Consider the following 19522-nt stretch of genomic DNA (forward strand, 5'->3'; position numbering starts at 1 on the left):
CATTTGGTCTGTTCCTTTACTTTTGAAAGTGGTAAAACCGGCAAAAGTAGCAAAAGTTGCAATCTGCTTCCATATGAATTGTATGGTGTCTGAAGTAAAGGAACGCTTTTCGAGTAAAAAGTTGTAAAACTTGAAGATTCTTGCACGTAAAGGAACAGAGCTATTAGCTTCGTACCAGAAATAAAAACTTTTTACACATTTTTCACCGAAATGCGTTCCCGTACACTAAAAAAGTTGCAAAATGTTCACTTCTTTATGTCCCGGTCCACAATAGAGTGATTTCATTGAAAAAACTGCATGAAATTATGAGTCTCTAGATCGACCTCCATAGTAGAGTAAAATCATAAAATTGCTGTAGTGGGGAATTCGATTTAAGAACAACTTATTTCATGAAATTTTTTAATGAAATTCACGCTAGTCCCGGTCCACACTAGAGTAAATTTCATTAAAAAATTTCATGAAATTAGGTGTTCTTAGGCCGAATTCCCCATTACATCAATTTCATGATTTTACTCTACTATGGAACTCAATCGAGAGACTCATAATTTCATGTTAAAATTTCAGTGAAATTATTCTAGTGCGGCCCGGGACTAGGTCCCGGGACTTTGAAAAAAATGGCGCTGAATAGCTTTTAGAGTTGTGTAGTTCCGGAACGAATTAGTTCCATGGAACTATTCCGGACAAGGAACTATTCGAACTATATCCGGCTCTTTCATTTATATAGTTCCTTTAGTTCATATTGTTCCAGCCGTGCATATAAAGCTGAAAACAGATACAACGTTTGATTAAAGTTTTGTGTCGTTTTGGTCGTTTTTACACTGTTGGGCATGATGCCGAAAAATTCAAATTCATTTGAAATATATGCCGGCAAACAGATAAACGCTGGACTTTGGTGTCGTCGTCGCCCTGTTGTTGTTGTTTTTTTCTCGACGCCCAACGCAAAACTTTAATCAAACGTTGTATCTGTTTTCAGCTTTATTCCTTTCATTTATATGATTTATTTTCTTTCTTCGATCTTTCACGTTCGGTTCCTTCATCATTCAGATTCGGCCACATTGTTAAATAAACGTAAATCACATCCTCGTTACATTGCTGCAATTTATTTATTTTTATGTCAATTCATCCACCAAAAGATGAAAACAAAAAGAAAACTGCTTCATTCTCGGAACTATTTGGAATGAAGGAAATAAAAAGAACGAGAAACGAGAAAGATGCATTGAACCATGGTACAATTACTTAGGTAGATGCATCAGCGAATTGCTACAAAAAAACAACTTTTTTTGTAATGTAAAATGTCAAAATTTTCGCCAAATGGTCTCTTGTTGTCTCTTTTAAGCGCTCGGCACATACGATGCGTTGAGCGTCGCGGTACAACAACCACATGAAAAAAATGTAAGTGATGCCAATTTTTTGAAAAACAACAATGTGGCTGGCGCATTAAAGTTAAACATAATTTAAATGTTTTGGGACAACGCGTGTCACTAAACGGACCGTAAAGCCCTCGGCACATACGGTCCGTTTAGTGACACGATGGGACATACGTTGTCCCAAAGCAGTTAAATTATGTTTAACTTTAATGCGTCAGCCAAAAAACTTGGCATCACTTACACATTTTTCATGTGGTTGTTGTAGCGCGACGCTCAACGCACCGTATGTGCCGAGCGCTTATGTGGCGAGGGCTTTAATCGCACGTGTTTGCCTTTAAAGCGAACACATTCTATCTCTTACTTACCAAATCATATGTTTCTTTATTTTTCATGGCGAATTCCTAGTTTTATTGACGTTTTAAATTCAATCAGCTGGGTTGAGGCATCTACCTATAGCGCTCGGCACATACGGTGCGTTTAGTGACACGTTGGGATACGCGTTGTCCCAAAACAGTTAAATAATGTTTAACTTTAATGCGTCAGCCATATTGTTGTTTTTCAAAAAAACTTGGCTTCACTTACACTTTTTCCATGTGGTTGTTGTACCGCAACGCACAACGCACCGCTTAAGTCTTGTGCCAGACTATGAAAATTTTCATGAAAATGATTTGAGTTTATAGGTAAGTCCCGGTCCACACTAGAGTGATTTCATTGAAAAAATTTCATGAAATTATGCGTCTCTAGACCGACTTCCATAGTAGAGTAAAATCTTAAAATTGGAATTCGATTTAAGATATATATATATATATATATATATATATATATATATATATATATATATATATATATATATATATATATTTTCAATGTTTGGACATGAGTATGTAAATGCCTGTGTACATAAGCTGATCTGCCTGATTACCTTGCTTTCCTGCTTCATTTTTGACATAATAAAAATAAAAGAATAAACATGGTACAAGTACACAGGTAGCCGCATCGGCAATTGTTGGCAACATAAGATGTCAAAATTTGACATTAATTCAATGCAATTGACACATTATGTTACCATCAGCTGGCATGATAATGCTACCTGTATTATTGTACCATGAGAATAAAGAAGGCCGAGGAAATTTTGAACTGGGTTGCCCTTTTCTTTTTTATTCTTTTATCACAAGTAAGCAAGGTAAGCAGGCAAAGCAGCTTATGTACGCAGGCCTTTAGAGAATCGCACTACTGTTCTACCTTCCTTATTATACCATGCAAATTATTTTGTTTTGATTTTATTATCAAAAATGTTTATTTATTTTTGGTTTCTTTCATATCACACAACAATAAACGCCACCAAACTCCTTGCAAGGAGATGCAAATTTATATGTTTTTTTTACCCTTTATTATGATGAGTATTTTCTTTTGATTGGAGTAGTTTAACAGCCTTTCCTTATTAATTTTAAGCTAAAATATTATGTCATGCAATTTGTTATTTGAAACTCAAATGTAGTATACAGCCCTAAGGTTGAAAGACTGGGCATTATAAAATGGAAATAAATTGAAATTGAAGATAATTGTAGACAAATGTTTTATTCGCGATCATGGTTTAATAAGAAAGGTTAGCTAAAGCTTTGTGTCAGTTTAAATTTTTTCTTTCGAATATTCCTAAAACTTCAAAACAATATACACAATCTGTGTATGTGTGTGTAATATTTGTATAACATGCCAAACAATTTTAAAAACAATCGAATTCAATAGATCTATTCCTTGACGTGCAAGAATCTTCAAATTTTATAACTTTTTACTGGAAAAGCGTTCCTTTACTTCAGACCCCATACAATTCATATGGAAGCAGATTACAACTTTTGCTACTTTTGCCGGTTTTACCATGGTATAAGTAAAGAGGTAGATTTAAATGAAAAAAATCTATAGAACCCTTGTTTTTCCTGAATTCCTAAAACTTCAAAATAAAGCAACAAGTGGGTTTGTTTACAACACCAATTTTGAGCATTTTATAAAAATCGCGAAAAATGAATGAAGGACCAATGTTTCTCCGCATAATCAAGTTGTGGATATGATAAAATGTTTGTTTCAATGATAACCTGGCGAATTATTTCCATACAAATGTTCCAAAAATAATTTTAAAAATCATTGAATTCGATTGTTTTTAAAATTGTTTGACATATTATTCAAACACCACACACACATACACAGTTTGTGTACATAGTGTTGACGTTTTAGGAACAGTCGAAAGAAAAAAATTAAATTGACATAAAGCTTTGGCTAACCTTTCTTATTAAACCATGGGTTTTACCACTTTCAAAAGTAAAGGAACAGACCAAATGATTTTTAAAATTGTTTTAAGAACATTTGTATGGAAGAAATTCTTTAAGTACAGTACGCATTGTCAGTTTTGAATGACGATTTTCTGCAATTATCGATAACTGTCCAATGCTTGGTTTACATTAACGAAATCCACTTGATTTCAACTGTCAAATCCATAGGTTAAACGTCAAATGAAATCCAGATGAGATTTCATTTGACGTTTGAGCTATGGAATTGACAGTTGAAATCGAGTGGATTTCGTAAATGTAAACTTAGCACAACCGTCCAGCAACCACAAAATATTTTGTGGTTGCATGATGAATGACAAAAATGAACGGCCACACTAGCAAGCAACAACAAAGCTGTCATTCAAAACTGACAATGTGTACCCAGCATTAGATTTGCATTGGAATAAACATTTAATCATATCCACAATTCGATTATGTGGAGATACCATGGCACGTCATTCATTTTTCGCGTTTTTTATAAAATGCTCAAAAAAGATATTTTAAACAAACACACTTGCTGCTTTTGTGTTTACTGATTTTAAAGTAATAGGAATTTAGGAAAAAAACAGGGCTCTACAGATTGTTTTCATTTAAACCTACCTCTTTACTTATACCATGTGTGCGATATTTCACAAGAATTTAAACATTTGGTTGAAATTACAAAAATTTGTTTTGATAATTTTGATATGGGTAACTATGTTTTTTTCTTCAATTTCAAACTACGACAATATATTTTGACAGGAAATGGAGTTATCAGCTTGGAACTCCTTTCCTTTACCGACCCACCGCAGAAAATTATGAAAAAATTACCACAGATAGTGATTTTTATCCCGATTCCAACCATGTATTGCTTTTGTTGCGGAAATGTATACTTCTCGAGATATGGGCCTCCAAAGTTCCACAATGGCCATAGTCTAAAGTTTTGCCAAATTAGATATTTTTCTCTAAATAGCCGGCCTTCGGCCGGGATTTAAGACTTTCTCCTATGGACAGGTGCAAATCTCGGGAACGGGAACAAATTTTTCTTTTAAATTTAATATTTTTAGGGGCCTATATCTCGGGAAGTATACATACCCTTCAACAAAATAATACATCGTTGAAATCAGTAGTGGAATTCTGTAACTCATTTTTGCTGTTACCGACAAAAATCGGTAAAATTAAATCGCAAAATTATGACTAAAAACATAAAGAAAAGTTGGCATCACTGTTGGTGTCGGTAGACGTTAGCGACTACTTTTTATTCATCGTTAACTTACCGAAAAATTTCGATAATTATCGAAATTATAAGCATTTTAATTTTACCGACAATTATCGATAACAGCAAAAATGAGTTACAGAATCCCACTACTGTATAAACATCTATATTTGTGGTAAATTTTTAATAATTTTCTGCGGAGGTTTGGCAAAATTTTAAACTAGGGCCTTTGTGGAAATTTGGGGGCCCATATCTTGGGAAGTATACATTTCCGCAACAAAAGCAATACATCGTTCGAATCGGGATAAAAAGCACTATCTGTGGTAATTTTTTCATAATATTCTGCGGTGGTTTGCCAAAATTTGTTACTAGGGCCTTTGTGGAACATTGGAGGCCCATATCTCGGGAAGTATACATTTCCACTAAAAAAGCAATACATGGTTTGAATCGGGATAAAAAGCACTATCTGTGGTAATTTTTTCATAATTTTTTGAGGTTGGTCAGTAAAGGAAAGATAAGCCCAGCTTTCGACAAGGACTCCAACTTCACTCCATTAAAAATTTCCGTCTCCTGAATTACAGCAAAAATATTCGCAACTTTAGTTTTTATTTCTTTATTTTATAACAAATTCTTAGAAATGTGTACACTCTTTTTTATTTTTATGCTTACACTATGTTTACATTTACGAAATCCGCTCGATTTCAACTGTCAATTCCTTTGTGTATACGTCAAATGAAAACTCATCTGAAATCCATTGGGTTTCATTTGACGTTTAAGCAATGGAATTGACAGTTGAAATCGAGCGATTTTTTTGTGATCAGGGCAACGAGACCTACCTGTGGTAAAAATTTCAAAAAAATCGGGCGTGCGCGTGTAAACCCGTCTTAAGCCAACGTACTATAATGCGGGGCATACACTATACTGCCAAACTGCACTGCCAAATGAACCCTTGTGTACGTGTGTGATTGAATAGTGTGTGGCATTCCTTCAATCCATATTCCAAAAATGATGAATTTTCCTCCAAAACTCGATTTTGGGTTGAAGTTTTCCAATTTTTTTAATTTCCTCACAAATAATATTTGTTGTTTTCAAAAACTATTTGTTGGTTACTTGGAAAATAAACAAAATTCATCGGATTGAAAGGGGTTCATTTACAAAATCAAAACTATTTTGATTTCAATCCTGCCAAAACTACTCCCAAATACATTGACAAAAACTTCAAAATTTACTAATACTATTACAAATGCTGTCCTGCATGCCCATAGTGTATGCCCGGCATAACTCCGTGTCATAACTCCACATGCAGAACTTCCAAAAATTTTTGCTGGGATACTTTTCCGTTCGAGTTTAAAGCGGCGATTTTTAGCCCATATATGGCCTGTTCCTGTACTTTATAAAGTGGTAAAAGTCGTAAAAGTTGTAAAAGTCGTAAACGATTTTCATATAAATTTTGTGTACGGGAACGCAAAATGTGTAAAAGTGGTAAAAATTGTAAAAACTTTTTAGTTCTGGAACAGAGCTATAATTGGCGGCGGCTAAACTCCTAAAAAATCAGCGGCGACGCGCCGCCGACCAATAACCGACTTGTTCCACCTCTGCTGCTTACTCGAACCATCAGAAACAGTCATCATTTTTGCAGGAACAAAAGGAACACGACGGTATATTGGTGGTCAATCACTATTGCTAATAAATTTCAATGTATTTTAATTAGCATTCGAAATTATTATCCTAAAATAATTGTTTTTCATGTTTTTTTCTTTCCACGTAGACTTCGTTTTGGTACATCAAGAAAAAATTGCGTGTAAACAACATTTTTTAAAGAAAAAGAAAGTGTAATCCCGTAATCCAATCACCCTTAACCAGTGAAGAACCATCAAACATCAGTATCGGTGTAAATTGCATTCGAAAGAAATGAAATCATCGATTTTCGTTGCCATCCTCCTATTAGGACTTTTCGTTGCTCCCTTTAATTGTCAAGGTATGTACGCATTAGGCCATCATAGCTGGAACTTTGAACTTCCATTTAAGCTATACAAAAGGTTCTATAATTATTTTCCAAATTATTCCGTCGATAATACAGAAGTTGAGGTGTATGAATAAATACGTGTTCTGGTATTGGTATTTTGTCATAATCCAGAGGGGGAGGGAGGCTTGAAAATATACGTATGAAATGCAAATAGCGTTTGCACAGCACTACAGACGAGATTTAGTTTGTGTGAAATAATATAGCACATCGGGTATTGGAATGTTCTTTGTTTCTGGAAAGGTTTGTTGTGAAAAGGAATCTACAAAGCGGCGTACGATGTAGCTTTATTTAAAAGTACCTATAATATAAACAAAAATTACCAATAACAGCAGTGCAAGTTAATTGGTCGAAGATTTCATGGAAGAAAACGATATATCCGTCACTAAATCAAGAAGTGTTTTTGTGTTTTTTTTTTCTTGCATTTTAGCCGTCAAGGAGTCATACAGGTTGATGATGCATTTGTTTATTCACAACAACCATATTTAATCTCAATACAATAATATCTACAGTGCGCAAATACTATATTTCGGTTTTCTGGAAAAGACGTAAATAAGCATTATCAATGCGATAATCATCATATGTATACACCTACCCCTGTAAATATTGTATTTGCCGAAATAAATGAGCAAGTTCACAAATGTACATAAATGTTACTAGAGCTTACTTGATCCTAGATTGTAGAAAAAATATAGAACAGAATAAGGATGAAAATATCATTGAGGTTCCTTCATTTAACATTTCATGCTTAAGTAGGTTACGTAAAAACGCGTATTTGTCATTAAAACAGCTACTTCCACCGTGGCCAATGGTACGTACACCCGCCTTCCACGCTGAATATCCGGGTTCGATTCCCAGGTCAGGCAATATCAACTGTGGCAAAAATCCCTCAGCGTAATGTTGTCCTGTGACACTCAGGAATTGTCCCCCATCCCTTCTGGGATGTTTTTAGAACAATTATTATCACATACTTAAACCGGAGACCATTTGTCCATTGTGTTTATAGTAAAGATAGCAAGATATGGAAGGAGAGAAGTTTAGAGAACCTACACCATTTCACATGCACTTCGAAGAATTTCAATTCAATTTATTTTTAATGCCCAGTCTTTCGACCTTATGGATGTCTGCTACATTTGATGTTAAAATAACATTTCATTACAAATTCCTATTTTTCAGTATTATTTGAAATGTTTCGGTTATAATTTGAACTACTCTATTAGTCATTCCAATTATTTAATTTGTAATTCGAATTATCAGTCATGTCGCAGAATCCAATTCCGATCGAAAGTGGAATTTTTTTTTTTTTGGTCATGTCACTTTAAAACACTCCAAAAACACTAAAAATAATAAAAATATGGCTTATCTTTCCTTTACCGACCCACCTCAGAAAATTATTAAAAAATTACCACAGATAGTACTTTTTACACCGAATCCAACGATGTATTGCTTTTGTTGCGGAAATGTATACTTCCCAAGATATGGGCCTCCAAAGTTACACAAAGGCCCTAGTCTAAAATTTTGGCAAACCACCGCAGAAAATTATTAAAAAATTACCACAAATAGTGATGTTTATACTGAAAAAAATTGAAATTGAAAGTATTAAATCCCGGCCGAAGGCCTGCTATTTAGAGAAAAATATTTGGACATAAGATGAGCTGACCAACTATGCTCGGATCGAAATGAAATTTTTATCACAGGTAGATCTCGCCACCCTGATCAAAAATATATATAACATTTGTTGCGAAAGTCCATACTTCCCGAGATATGGGCCTTTGAAGTTCCAAAAATGCCTTTGTTAAAGACCAGCTGATAAGAGAAAAATGTTAAATTAAAAAAAAAGTTGTTTCCGTGCCCTTGATTTGCACCTGTCCATAGGAGAAAGTCTTAAACACCGGCCGAAGGCCGGCTACTTAAAAAAAATTACAATTTAAAAAAAAAAATTTTGAGCATAGTGCTTCAACTCAACTTGTTCCAATATTTAATTTAAAAGAAAATTTTGTTCCCGTTCCCGAGATTTGCACCTGTCCATTGGAGAAAGTTTTGAAACCCGGCCGAAGGCTGGCTATTTAGAAAAAATAGGTTAGTGCCTTTGCGGATCTTTTGAGACCCATATCTCGGGAAGTATCCATTTCCACTAGAGTTGTGCCAAAGGAACTATATGGAACTATATAGTTCACTTCGCAGTTCCAATGGCCCACATTTTTTCTTTGAACATACTGCGTATACTTAACAGCACACGTTATATTTCATGATGTTACTCATACGTTTTGGAACTAGTACAAGGAACTAGGAACTAGATTACCCAACTCTAATTTCCACAAAAAAAGCAATACATGGTTGGAATCGGGATAAAAAGCACTATCTGTGGTAATTTGTTCGTAGTTTTCTGCGGTGGTTTGCCAAAATTTTAGACTAGGGCCAAAGTGGAACTTTGGAGGCCAATATCTCGGTAGGTATACATTTCCGCAACAAAAGCAATACATGGTTGGAATCGGGATACAAAGCACTATCTGTGGTAATTTTTTCATAATTTTCTGCGTTGGGTCGGTAAAGGAAAGGAGTTCCAAAAATATTTTTTTATTAACAAAATCACATTTAATTTCGTATTTTTTTGTCATTTTTTTAATTATCTTAATTTTTTTCTTGAGAATAGCTAGAAGAAAACAGAAAAGAAAGAACTCAAACAATGTTATGCTGATTTTTTGAGCCTCAATTACAGAAAGTCTTAATTTACATTAGGCGATTTTCCTTGCGGCAATTTTTCTCGTTCTCTTTTAGACTTGCCTCTTGCGTTTATAAAAGGCAATTCTGTTCCGTCAAGTTTTGTTTTCAAAACAATGAAAATAATGTCAAATACGAAAAATATAAAATGAATTGCCTGAGAATTGCCGGTACGAGCAATTTTTTCCATTTCCATTCCCCTTACGTGTCTCTTCTACAAACTGGGACTTGCCGCAAGTAAACTCGCCTAATGTAAATTGGACAAACAATAGATAAATTGAAAATCCAATAAAAACTAACTTTCTTTTCTCACAAGAACCGATCATGACCCTATGGCTAGGTTTTTACATGAGCATAAATAAAATAAAATTACCTACGAGAGTTCTGAATGCGTTATATTTGGGTCATGGCAGAACTACCAGGTAGTGGTATCACACCAGCTGATCGAATATGAAAAGTCAAATCCCTTTATACAAAAATATTTTTGTTGTAATTTCCCCAACAACATAAAGAAAGTTTTGACATAACATATTCAAAATTTTACGATGCCACTACCTGGGTAATTGTGCCATGATTTGGGTGAATGTTGCGAAAAGACTCAAATTACAAATGAATTAATTCGAAATCCAATTGGAATCCTGATATTACAAGTAAAATTTTTCAAATTGAACTGGAACTATTCAAATTAAGCATGAAATTAGTGTAGTTAGAGGTTGGAATATACAAACCTAAGGTAAGAAGGAATGGAAATAGAATGTCTGTTGCAGAACCTGCAAGAGTCTACAAATTTTTAATATGATAACAAATTTTCATTTATGATATCAAAAAAAAAGGACTAAAAATTAGTAGATTCTTGTTTGTGGAAGTTTCTGACGAAGCGCTATACTTGCCTTGATGCGAGACAGAGGATTATCTCCCTTCTCCCAAGAAACAATGTCACTCAATTTTTTTTATGAGAATAGATGTAAACATTTAAAACTTAAACAATAATTGGAATACGAATATAAATAAATTCCTCAACAACATAGAGGGTTGATTGAAATGAAGAGAAAGATTATGATAGATGTTACCTGTCGAATAATATAATTATAATATCTCTAGGCGTTCGTTCATAAGTTTCGGACAGACTTTTGACGTGTAAAAAAATATTCTGAGTTGGCACAAAAGAATGTGTGTTGGAAAGCCATATGATAAAGATGATCAATATTATTGATCTTTATTGTAAATTCATAAAATACATTTCACTTATTTTTTAGATGCAACTAATGCGGATAACAAAACTGCTGTGGTAGCCGAATCAACGACGGCTGTGCCGCCTACTACTACTACCATCCCGACTACTACAAAAGTTACAGAGGATACGACAACAGATAAAATTAATACAACGACAACCGATAAGCCCACAACCACTACAACAACACCACAAACCACAACTCCAGCTTCGAATGATACCACAACATCCAGTACCACCACCACTACTACAACAACAACAGTTGCTCCAGATACAACAACAGTATCGCCTAATACCACAACTACCACCACTACTACAACAACAACAGTTGCTCCAGATACAACAACAACAGCATCGCCTAATACCACAACTACCACCACTCCATCACCTAATACCACAACTACCACCACTCCATCACCAAATCCAACACCTTTGCCACCATGTCGTCGTTTTGATGGACCTTCATTCATCGGCGGAATTGTCCTTACTCTAGGTTTATTAGCTATTGGTTTGGTGGCTTATAAATTTTACAAGGCTCGCAATGAACGAAACTATCACACTCTTTGAGCCGCCACAGCCTTTACGTCTGCTTTTAATGCGACTGCAAATGGTGCATCTGCCAGCGCTGCAGCTAATGCAGATGCTGAACGTGTACGTTTCATGCCGGCAATTCCTTTGCGCGCACCTCCCTCACCTCCTCCTCCACCACCACCCACGTCGCAGCAGACCAACAACCAACAACAGTCCTCCCCCACAGCCCATCAAAGGCTACTTTATACATAAACACCCAAATGCAATGGTAATTTTCAAAACGTTTTCTCCAACTTTAAATGTCGAATTTTGCGGATCAGCATTAGATGTTGTTTTCAAAATATATTAACAAAAAAGAATATAATAAATAATATATACATACAGAAATATATTAAACAAAAACAACTAAGAAGAAAGATTAATGAATTCATAATGCCTTTCAAATATTTTATTTTTATCGAATATTTGTATACACAAGAGAAATCTTATACTGAAAAATCTGGAAAAAAAAAACAAACACTTATATAAAATGGTAAACAACACTCGTTTTTTGTGTGTAAGTATACACTTACATCGTTTAACTACTGGCTGGCAATCGTTAACAATGAATAAAGTTTGTCATAAGATACAATTTTGAGACTGTATAAATAAGTAAAGATAAGGAACATGTATGAAAGAAAACAAACTGCAAAAAGAATAAAATGCAAATTATCTGCTTATCCTCACTTTTTTTCCTAATATGAATATAATGAATTTTTTGAAAATATATTAAATAAGAAAACCATCATCATACCCAACAATTACCCAAAACAAAATTGTATTAAAGTTGTTACCTATACACACATAAATACATATAACATATCCCCACAATAAAAAATTGCTCCATTATTTTGCTCTTAAATACAAATCAATAATTTATGGAATATAAATAAACTTTTATTTATTGGTCCAGTTATGGACTAGTTAGAATTCCATGCTTAACGATTTGCAAATGTTAGATATTCCATATGATGGCCCTTTTGTTTTATAAAGACCAAAAAACGCTGCAAACCAGTAGCGTATATTTTTTTTTTTTACTTATATAAATTTGGAAACATTTATAAATAAAATGCTCCTTTCTTAAAAAAAATATTTGCATTTTTTCGTTCAAATATAACCAGGGATCCCCCTTGGAATTTAACGCACGGAAAATACTTTTAAAAATTAAAAAAATCAAAATATTTTAAAACGTTGGAAACTACTCAAATCGCTTAATTATGCGATATTCTCGTCGGATCGACAAAAATATTCTCTTCTTGGACATAAATATGGAAATAAAAATTCTGAAATTGGGGAAAGGGAAAAAATTGTGCACGGAATTTTTATTCATGATTATCCTGAACAGTGTTGTGGATTAACGCATCGGTATGCAACAGTTTTTTTATTCTGCATATAAAAACCACAGTGTATACATATTTGTATATTTCTCCGTATGGTGAATCATTATAAAAGAATTTTGGTTACAATGAGACGTGTTTGTTTTGCTTGCCAAGTGATAATCATGTTTGTTCTTATATTTCCATATCGTACAAGTAAGCAACTTTTGTAAACAATTGCTCTTGCTTTATCTTCACAGAAAATATATAACCGTACATACATACAGTGCTGCTCAAAACATTTGCAACTCAGATGCCTATATCACATTTACCCCCAGTTTTTGTAAAAAAAATTATTCTTCTCACACGAATTGTCAAATTTTGTAGATCGATTTACTCGCTTTAGCGCAAATGTAGAGCGCTGATTTTTAAATGAGGAATTCTTAGCTGTATATGGAACGGGTATACGAAAAATTAGGTATGTATGTCTTCTGGGGGTTGAGCTATAGATGCCTAAATTATAACGAATATTGACGAACGAACAAAAATCAGTTACAAAAACAGGGGGTTAGACTATTTTTAAGGAAATTCTTTAATAAATTCTTTAATTTAATTAAATTCTTTATTGACCCAACTTTCAAGATTTTAAAATGATTATTCAGTTCTTAACACTTATGTTACAGAAATGTGTGAAATGTCGGAGGATCTCGTGCTTTAGCCAGCACAAAACATATGCAATTCCGTGGTTCGTATATTTATTACCTAATTTTTGTTTTGTATTGTTTGGCATAAGATGGTTTTTAATCAGAAGAAGGGGGCAAAAAGTTTTCATGAGAAATACATTCTATGCCGCCTATGTTTAATTTTGACAGACAAGTATGCCGAAAACATGACATTTCTGATTTTTAATAAAAACAAAAGTTATGGTCCGAAATTTGTATCAAAGATATGAAAAATGTTTATTTCTGAAAATTGTGGGTCCAACGCAGTCCAGAAATAAATATAAAAACATGACAATATTTAAAATTGGGCTGTATACCGCGTAGAAAGTACTAAAATTACGATAAGATGTGAAGGAGGTGAATGTACAACTAGATCTACTGCAGGGGATAATCAAATAATGATGCGAATTATTGAGCAGATCCCTCAGAGGACATCAACAGACGTTAAATAAACGGTTTACATCGATAAATCTATACAAAACCCTCTTATACATACCATAGATACCGGTGTACCAATATGGGCAAATTTTAGGAAAACAGTAATTTCTAGGAAAAGTTTAATTTTTCATATACATTTTGCAAAAAATGTTTGGAATTGATTTTGGAGTTATAAAATCGAGTATTTTTCGTCGACTTAAATCATTATTTGAGTTATATGACTTGAAAAAATGTACTTGATCGACAAGTCGAATAATAATCGAATTTGTCCCCTTATACAAAAAAGTTGACCCAAAACGAAGATGGTGTTTTATATTGACCTGGAGGTATTTTTATGGACAGATATGGTACTAGAGACATGAGCTCGGGATATTTATTGGATTTAAAAACTAACCAGACTTATAATATGTTGAAATCGCACCACGTACACACCACAGATGTCGTATAAGAGAGTTTTTTGGCATAATACCGCCACTAAACGTATGTATAACCACGTAAAACTAGCATTTTTTTGCAAATATTTTTTTGTGTTCTTATCGGTTCCGGGACCCTAAAATGGACTCTACACTATTAAATATCTAATAAAATTTTTGTATTTAATAATTATCCTTAGAGACAGGATTCAAAAGGATATATTAATTTATTTAGTTACCTAAATACCTTTATGATATGTCCAGATAATAAATAAAAGGTTAACCTCACAATATATTATCAAAACACAAATCATATCTTAAGATTTTGAATCAAATTTTCTAAGTTGCAAATGTTTTGAGCAGGACCAAAAGTGAGTCCGAGTTTTGTTTCGTTTATTTTTGTAAAATAAGTGCAATTATTGTCAATTCTTTTTTAAATCTTTAAAAAGGGGTCAATAAACAATCAACCTACAAAAATATTTGAATTTCAAATACATAAATTACCGTAGAACTATATAAAAATTGAAGTAGTCATTCCAGTTGCAAATGTTTTGAGCAGCACTGTATGTATATTCAAATATTATAGGTACATATATGTATTAATTCCAACATACGTTTATGTGGCACATTCTACATTTTATGAAAGTAGAAACAGTTATATAGGGTAAGTCCACCAATAGCCGACACTTTAAGGATTTTGTTATCTTCAGTCTGATGTCCTTCCGATTCTAAATGTCCAATTAAATTGAATTTAAGTTGTTATGATTCGTAATTTTGTGTTGTTTTAGACTATAAAAACAACTTTTTTAATTATTTCTGTTCAATATGCAAATATTGCAATATTAGTGAAATACTGTTTTTTACCAGTATTCGGCACCATTTCCCAATTGTCGGCATGGGATGTTCCAACAGTCGCACAGTGGATCCACTTGTATGGATAAAGTTGCCAAAAATATTTAGATCGTAAAAATCAAGCCAATGCGCCGATTACAGCTTTGTGCTGCTGCGAAGAGTGTTTTAAGAAACCACGAGCGTAACATTCTCTCCCCTTTCCCCTCTGGAGGGGGTATACGGTAAGAATTATTTGATGCTGTTAATACAAAATGACATGAACAAATCTTATGATGCAAAAATAGGCTTGGGGAAACAAAACAATCTCCAAAACAACATAAAATCCAATCAATTTAGCGGATTAAACAAATCAAAATTTTCGTCTGAAAATTGGTATAGCATTATAGCATTCTTCCTGGAAGGCACGTACCGCCAACGTAAGACAAATTTGGAAGAAGATTTCTTCATCTTGCCACTGATGCCAAAATAATTTTTCAAAACTGATGTTTTTGTTTTTCATAATACCGATTAGACGTAAAAAAATTTCAATATAATAAATTGGTCTGTTCCAGTGCTGCAAGAATCTACTAATTTTTACTATTTTTTTCGATAACATAAAGGAAAAAATGTTATCGTAGTAAAAAATAGTAGATTCTTGCATGTTCTGGAACAGAGCAAATGTGAATATGTACGCAAAAATATATGTATGCAATAATCGGGAAAAAATATCAGAATTTAACTTTTTGAATTTTTAACAAATCTGCAAAATACGAGGTTAACGATCATAAGGAATAAATAAAACTAGCGATATACTCGTTAAACCTCTAACTCAAATTATTCCGAATGGACATCAACATACAATTTTTAAATTCGTTACAAACTTAAAAATTTCCTATATATTAAAAAATGCACGTTTGACTACGTTTGGCTTTATTCACTTAAAAAATCATAAATTAATGGACGGTTGTTGAATTAGGCAACATTTACGTTTGCTTAGCTAATTCAAAAACCGTGAATTCAATGCAAAGATGCATTTTGTATTAAAAACAACATTACAGCCCCCAAAAGTATGCTATAGTAATTTGGTGTAAATAATTTCGAAATATGTCCTCCCTTTTTTTGGCTGCTCCCACGTCGTTGAGAATATGGAATTCGTGGAAATGGGAAATTTTGATCCCATGGGAGTGTTCAGAATAGGGCTGAATATTTTGCTGTAGGTATTAGTCTCGCGATATTTTGAATATATTTACTTGCACTTAAAATATATTTTGTACTCACAATAAAAAATATTAGTCTAATGTTCCGACTTTTGAAGCTATTCTTAAGAAGATTGCGTTCAAATTAAACAAAAACTAATGCTCTGTTCCAGAATCTGCAAGAAGCTACTATTTTTTCCTACGATAACATTTTTTCCTTTATGTTATCGGAAAAAATATTTAAAATTAGTAGATTCTTGCAGTTCTGGAACAGACCATAGTATATTTTTAAAAAGGTCCATGCATGGCACAATTAACCAGGTAGTGGCATCGTAAAATTTTGAATATGTTATGTCAAAACTTTCTTTATGTTGTTGGGGAAATTACAACAAAATTAATTTTTTTATAAAGGGATTTGACTTTTCATATTCGATCAGCTGGTGTGATACCACTACCTGGTAGTTCTGCCATGGGTCCATGTCATAGCGGTCAGAGTTGCCAGATGTTGTACCAAAATTTTGACATTAATTTCTTTATTTTTGGCCAATGGGTGGATCCACTGTGAGTCGGCATGTTAACTTTAAATAACGAAAAAATGCATACTTTACATTTTTTCTCAAATATTTGAAAGGACAATAGTTCATGCATTCGTTATTAATACATTTCTAGCTTATTATATACATTTCTTTTAATTGTCCTTCAAAAAGTAAGTAAATTTAAAAATATTGTTTAAATAAATTAGTTCGTGCCAATAGTTGGCAACTATTACCCAGTATGTAATTACCCGCAACGTATGTACTTCAAATAATGGCTAATTTAGCTTAAAATCGCTTAACAATCATTTCTTATTAAAATTATTTTTTATTGATTAGCCCTTAACGTATTTGTTTTAGCTAAAAGTAATGGATAAAAAATCAATTTTTTGAACCCCATGCCACTAACATTAAAAACAAAAACAAATTTCTATGTGGTTGTATTTGAGTTGTATTTGTTGTAGTATTTACTTTTCCTTGTTTCCTCTACAATGATGAAAAACGTTAACGACTTTTACAACTTTTACCATTTTATAAAGTACGGGAACAGGCCAATAATATAAAAAATATACATAAAATGTATTTTTTTTTTTTTGAGTGAACTCATGGTTGTTTCTTTTTTATTAAAACGGTTTTTCAAAAGAAATACATAATAAAATTTGTTTTTGTTATTCAGCCCTATTCTGAACATTCCCATGGGAACTGTTTCCCATTTTATCGGGTAAAAAATTTTAGATTTTTGTAGGTTCTGGTACAGGCGTATAATATCGATTTTTCGTATCAAAAAACAGATGCTCTGTTTAACCAAAGAAATCCGTCCTCGGAATCATGAAATTGTTTTGTTTCTTTCGATATTTTATGGATCTTAGATGCTAAAACTTACAACAATTGTCGTAGTATAAAATTTTCCATCATATAAGAATATGCAAAATCCGAAGTCTACGTATTTTACAGTACATTTTGTATGAGTTTATTAAGCAAACACATGCCGATTATAAATATTTGCCATAATTTTGTCATAAAAATTTGAAATTTCTTGAAACTGTTTTTCAAACTCCCACACTGTTTGCTGGGGAGATTTTTCCCACAAAAAGACACAAAATTCTCCCACAATTCAAGATAGAGAATGTATACTTTTTTTCCCATGGGAACAAGTTCCCAATTCGAACTTCATTCAAAATGAGGGGAGATGGGAAATGGGAAAAAATCAACGCTCGGTAGTCTTCGGGTGTTAAGTTCGCTTCGTTAGTCTTCGGGTGTTGAGTTCGGCTCGGTAGTCTTCGGGTGTTGGATTCGGCTTGGTAGTCTTCGGGTGTTGGATTCGGCTCGGTAGTTTTCGGGTGTTGGGCTCGGCTCTGTAGTCTTCGGGTGTTAGGTTCGGCTCGGTAGTCTTCGGGTGTTGAGTTCGGCTCGGTAGCCTTCAGGTGTTGAGTTCGGCTCGGAAGTCTTCGGGTGTTGTGTTCGGCTTGGTAGTCTTCGGTTCGTTCATATTCGGATAGCTGTTCTGTAAAGAAAGGAGTCGGATATAGTTAGACAACGGAGCGAACGAGTCGCAAGGAGGGAGCGAACGAATCGGCAGGAGCGAACAAATCTGCAGGAGCGAACGAATCGGCAGGAGCGCACGAATCGACAGGAGCGAACGTATCGCAAGGTCGATGGCTGATGTAGTCATCGGTTGAATCGAATAGGACTGAGAACAATGCCACACGTTTGCTCTTTCACGTCGGTTAACGCCAGCACTCGACAAATTCAGCGACGAAAACTAAACATCTTATCCATCTGGGATTACGGAGTGAATGAGAATTATTTGTAAGGCGAGACAACCAGGAATTAAAACGCTCACGACTTTAAGATAATCTATTTCTTCTAGGCGCGATTCTACAAGTTGATTCTATTTCTGGCGGAGAATTTCCAGACTCACTGTATATCATTTTACTAAGTTTAGTAAAACATCACAACAACAACACATAACATGAGACAATGTTTGAGTTTGGCTGTGAGTTGTAGGTATAGATGTTTTAAATAGCTGAGAAATAATTTGTGGAAAGGCTTTGAAATAAACTGATGGGTTTGCCACCATTGAAAATGTTTCATGATGGAACATCATGGGAATGGAGTTAATCAGGTTTTCTGTGCTCTTTGTATGCTGTTGTAGTGACGACAAAAATTCTACAGAACAATTCACAAAAGATGGTATAAAATGAATTTCGCCCAGTCAAAACGAGGTAATAACATAAATATTCGGGCGAAAGAATAACTAGGCCACAAGAGTCATTTTTTACCTGCCAAAATGCATAAGACATGAGACTACAGACTGATAAGGTGTATTCTATTATTTTAAATGCGAAATTAAATGTAAATTTGTTAATAAAACAACATTTTAATTATTTCTAAGTGTTTTTAGAATATTTTAAAGTGGCAGACTTAAACAAAATAAAAATACAATTCCGTTTGCAAAATCAAAAGTGGTTTCATTCCGAAAAATTCTTCGTTTTTCGTTTTCTGAAGAAGCTAAATACGGAATCAATTCCACTTTCGATCGGAATTCGTTTCTGTGACATGCCTGTATATAATATGATAAACGGTCCTTATTTAGAAAGTTTAGTACCATTCCAGTATGCAGACAAGGAAAAATCTTTCATGCG

At 33.7% G+C, this 19522-nt stretch overlaps 1 protein-coding gene and 1 long non-coding RNA gene across 4 annotated transcripts; both read left to right on the forward strand.

Annotated features, from left to right (window-relative positions):
- Positions 1–6429: 6429 nt before the first annotated feature.
- On the forward strand, positions 6430–12518 carry LOC141400847 (uncharacterized). 3 transcript variants are annotated; one of them, XM_073980420.1, is made up of 3 exons: positions 6430–6541; positions 6652–6861; positions 10884–12518. In XM_073980420.1, the coding sequence occupies exons 2-3, from the start codon at positions 6795–6797 to the stop codon at positions 11423–11425; spliced, it is 609 nt and encodes a 202-aa protein (XP_073836521.1). In that variant the 5' UTR covers positions 6430–6541; positions 6652–6794; the 3' UTR covers positions 11426–12518. The 3 variants fall into 3 exon arrangements, with proteins under 3 accessions (XP_073836521.1, XP_073836520.1, XP_073836523.1); XM_073980419.1 differs by having other exon boundaries at positions 6438–6581; XM_073980422.1 differs by having other exon boundaries at positions 6500–6552.
- A 1628-nt stretch (positions 12519–14146) lies between these two features.
- Positions 14147–19336, forward strand: LOC141400848 (uncharacterized). The gene is made up of 2 exons (XR_012412208.1): positions 14147–18686; positions 18748–19336. It is a non-coding gene; the product is annotated as an uncharacterized lncRNA (long non-coding RNA).
- Positions 19337–19522: the final 186 nt, after the last annotated feature.

This window comes from Musca autumnalis, unplaced genomic scaffold, assembly GCF_047663935.1.
Source record: "Musca autumnalis isolate F117 unplaced genomic scaffold, ASM4766393v1 scaffold_4, whole genome shotgun sequence".
Taxonomy (NCBI): Eukaryota; Metazoa; Arthropoda; class Insecta; order Diptera; family Muscidae; genus Musca; species Musca autumnalis.

What these genes read in the sequence shown, in the direction of transcription:
- LOC141400847 (XM_073980420.1), top strand. Translation starts at nt 6,795, where the DNA reads ATGAAATCATCGATTTTCGTTGCCATCCTCCTATTAGGACTTTTCGTT. An exon ending in TGCTCCCTTTAATTGTCAAG is followed by an intron (nt 6,862 to 10,883) that starts GTATGTACGCAT and finishes CTTATTTTTTAG; the next exon opens with ATGCAACTAATGCGGATAAC.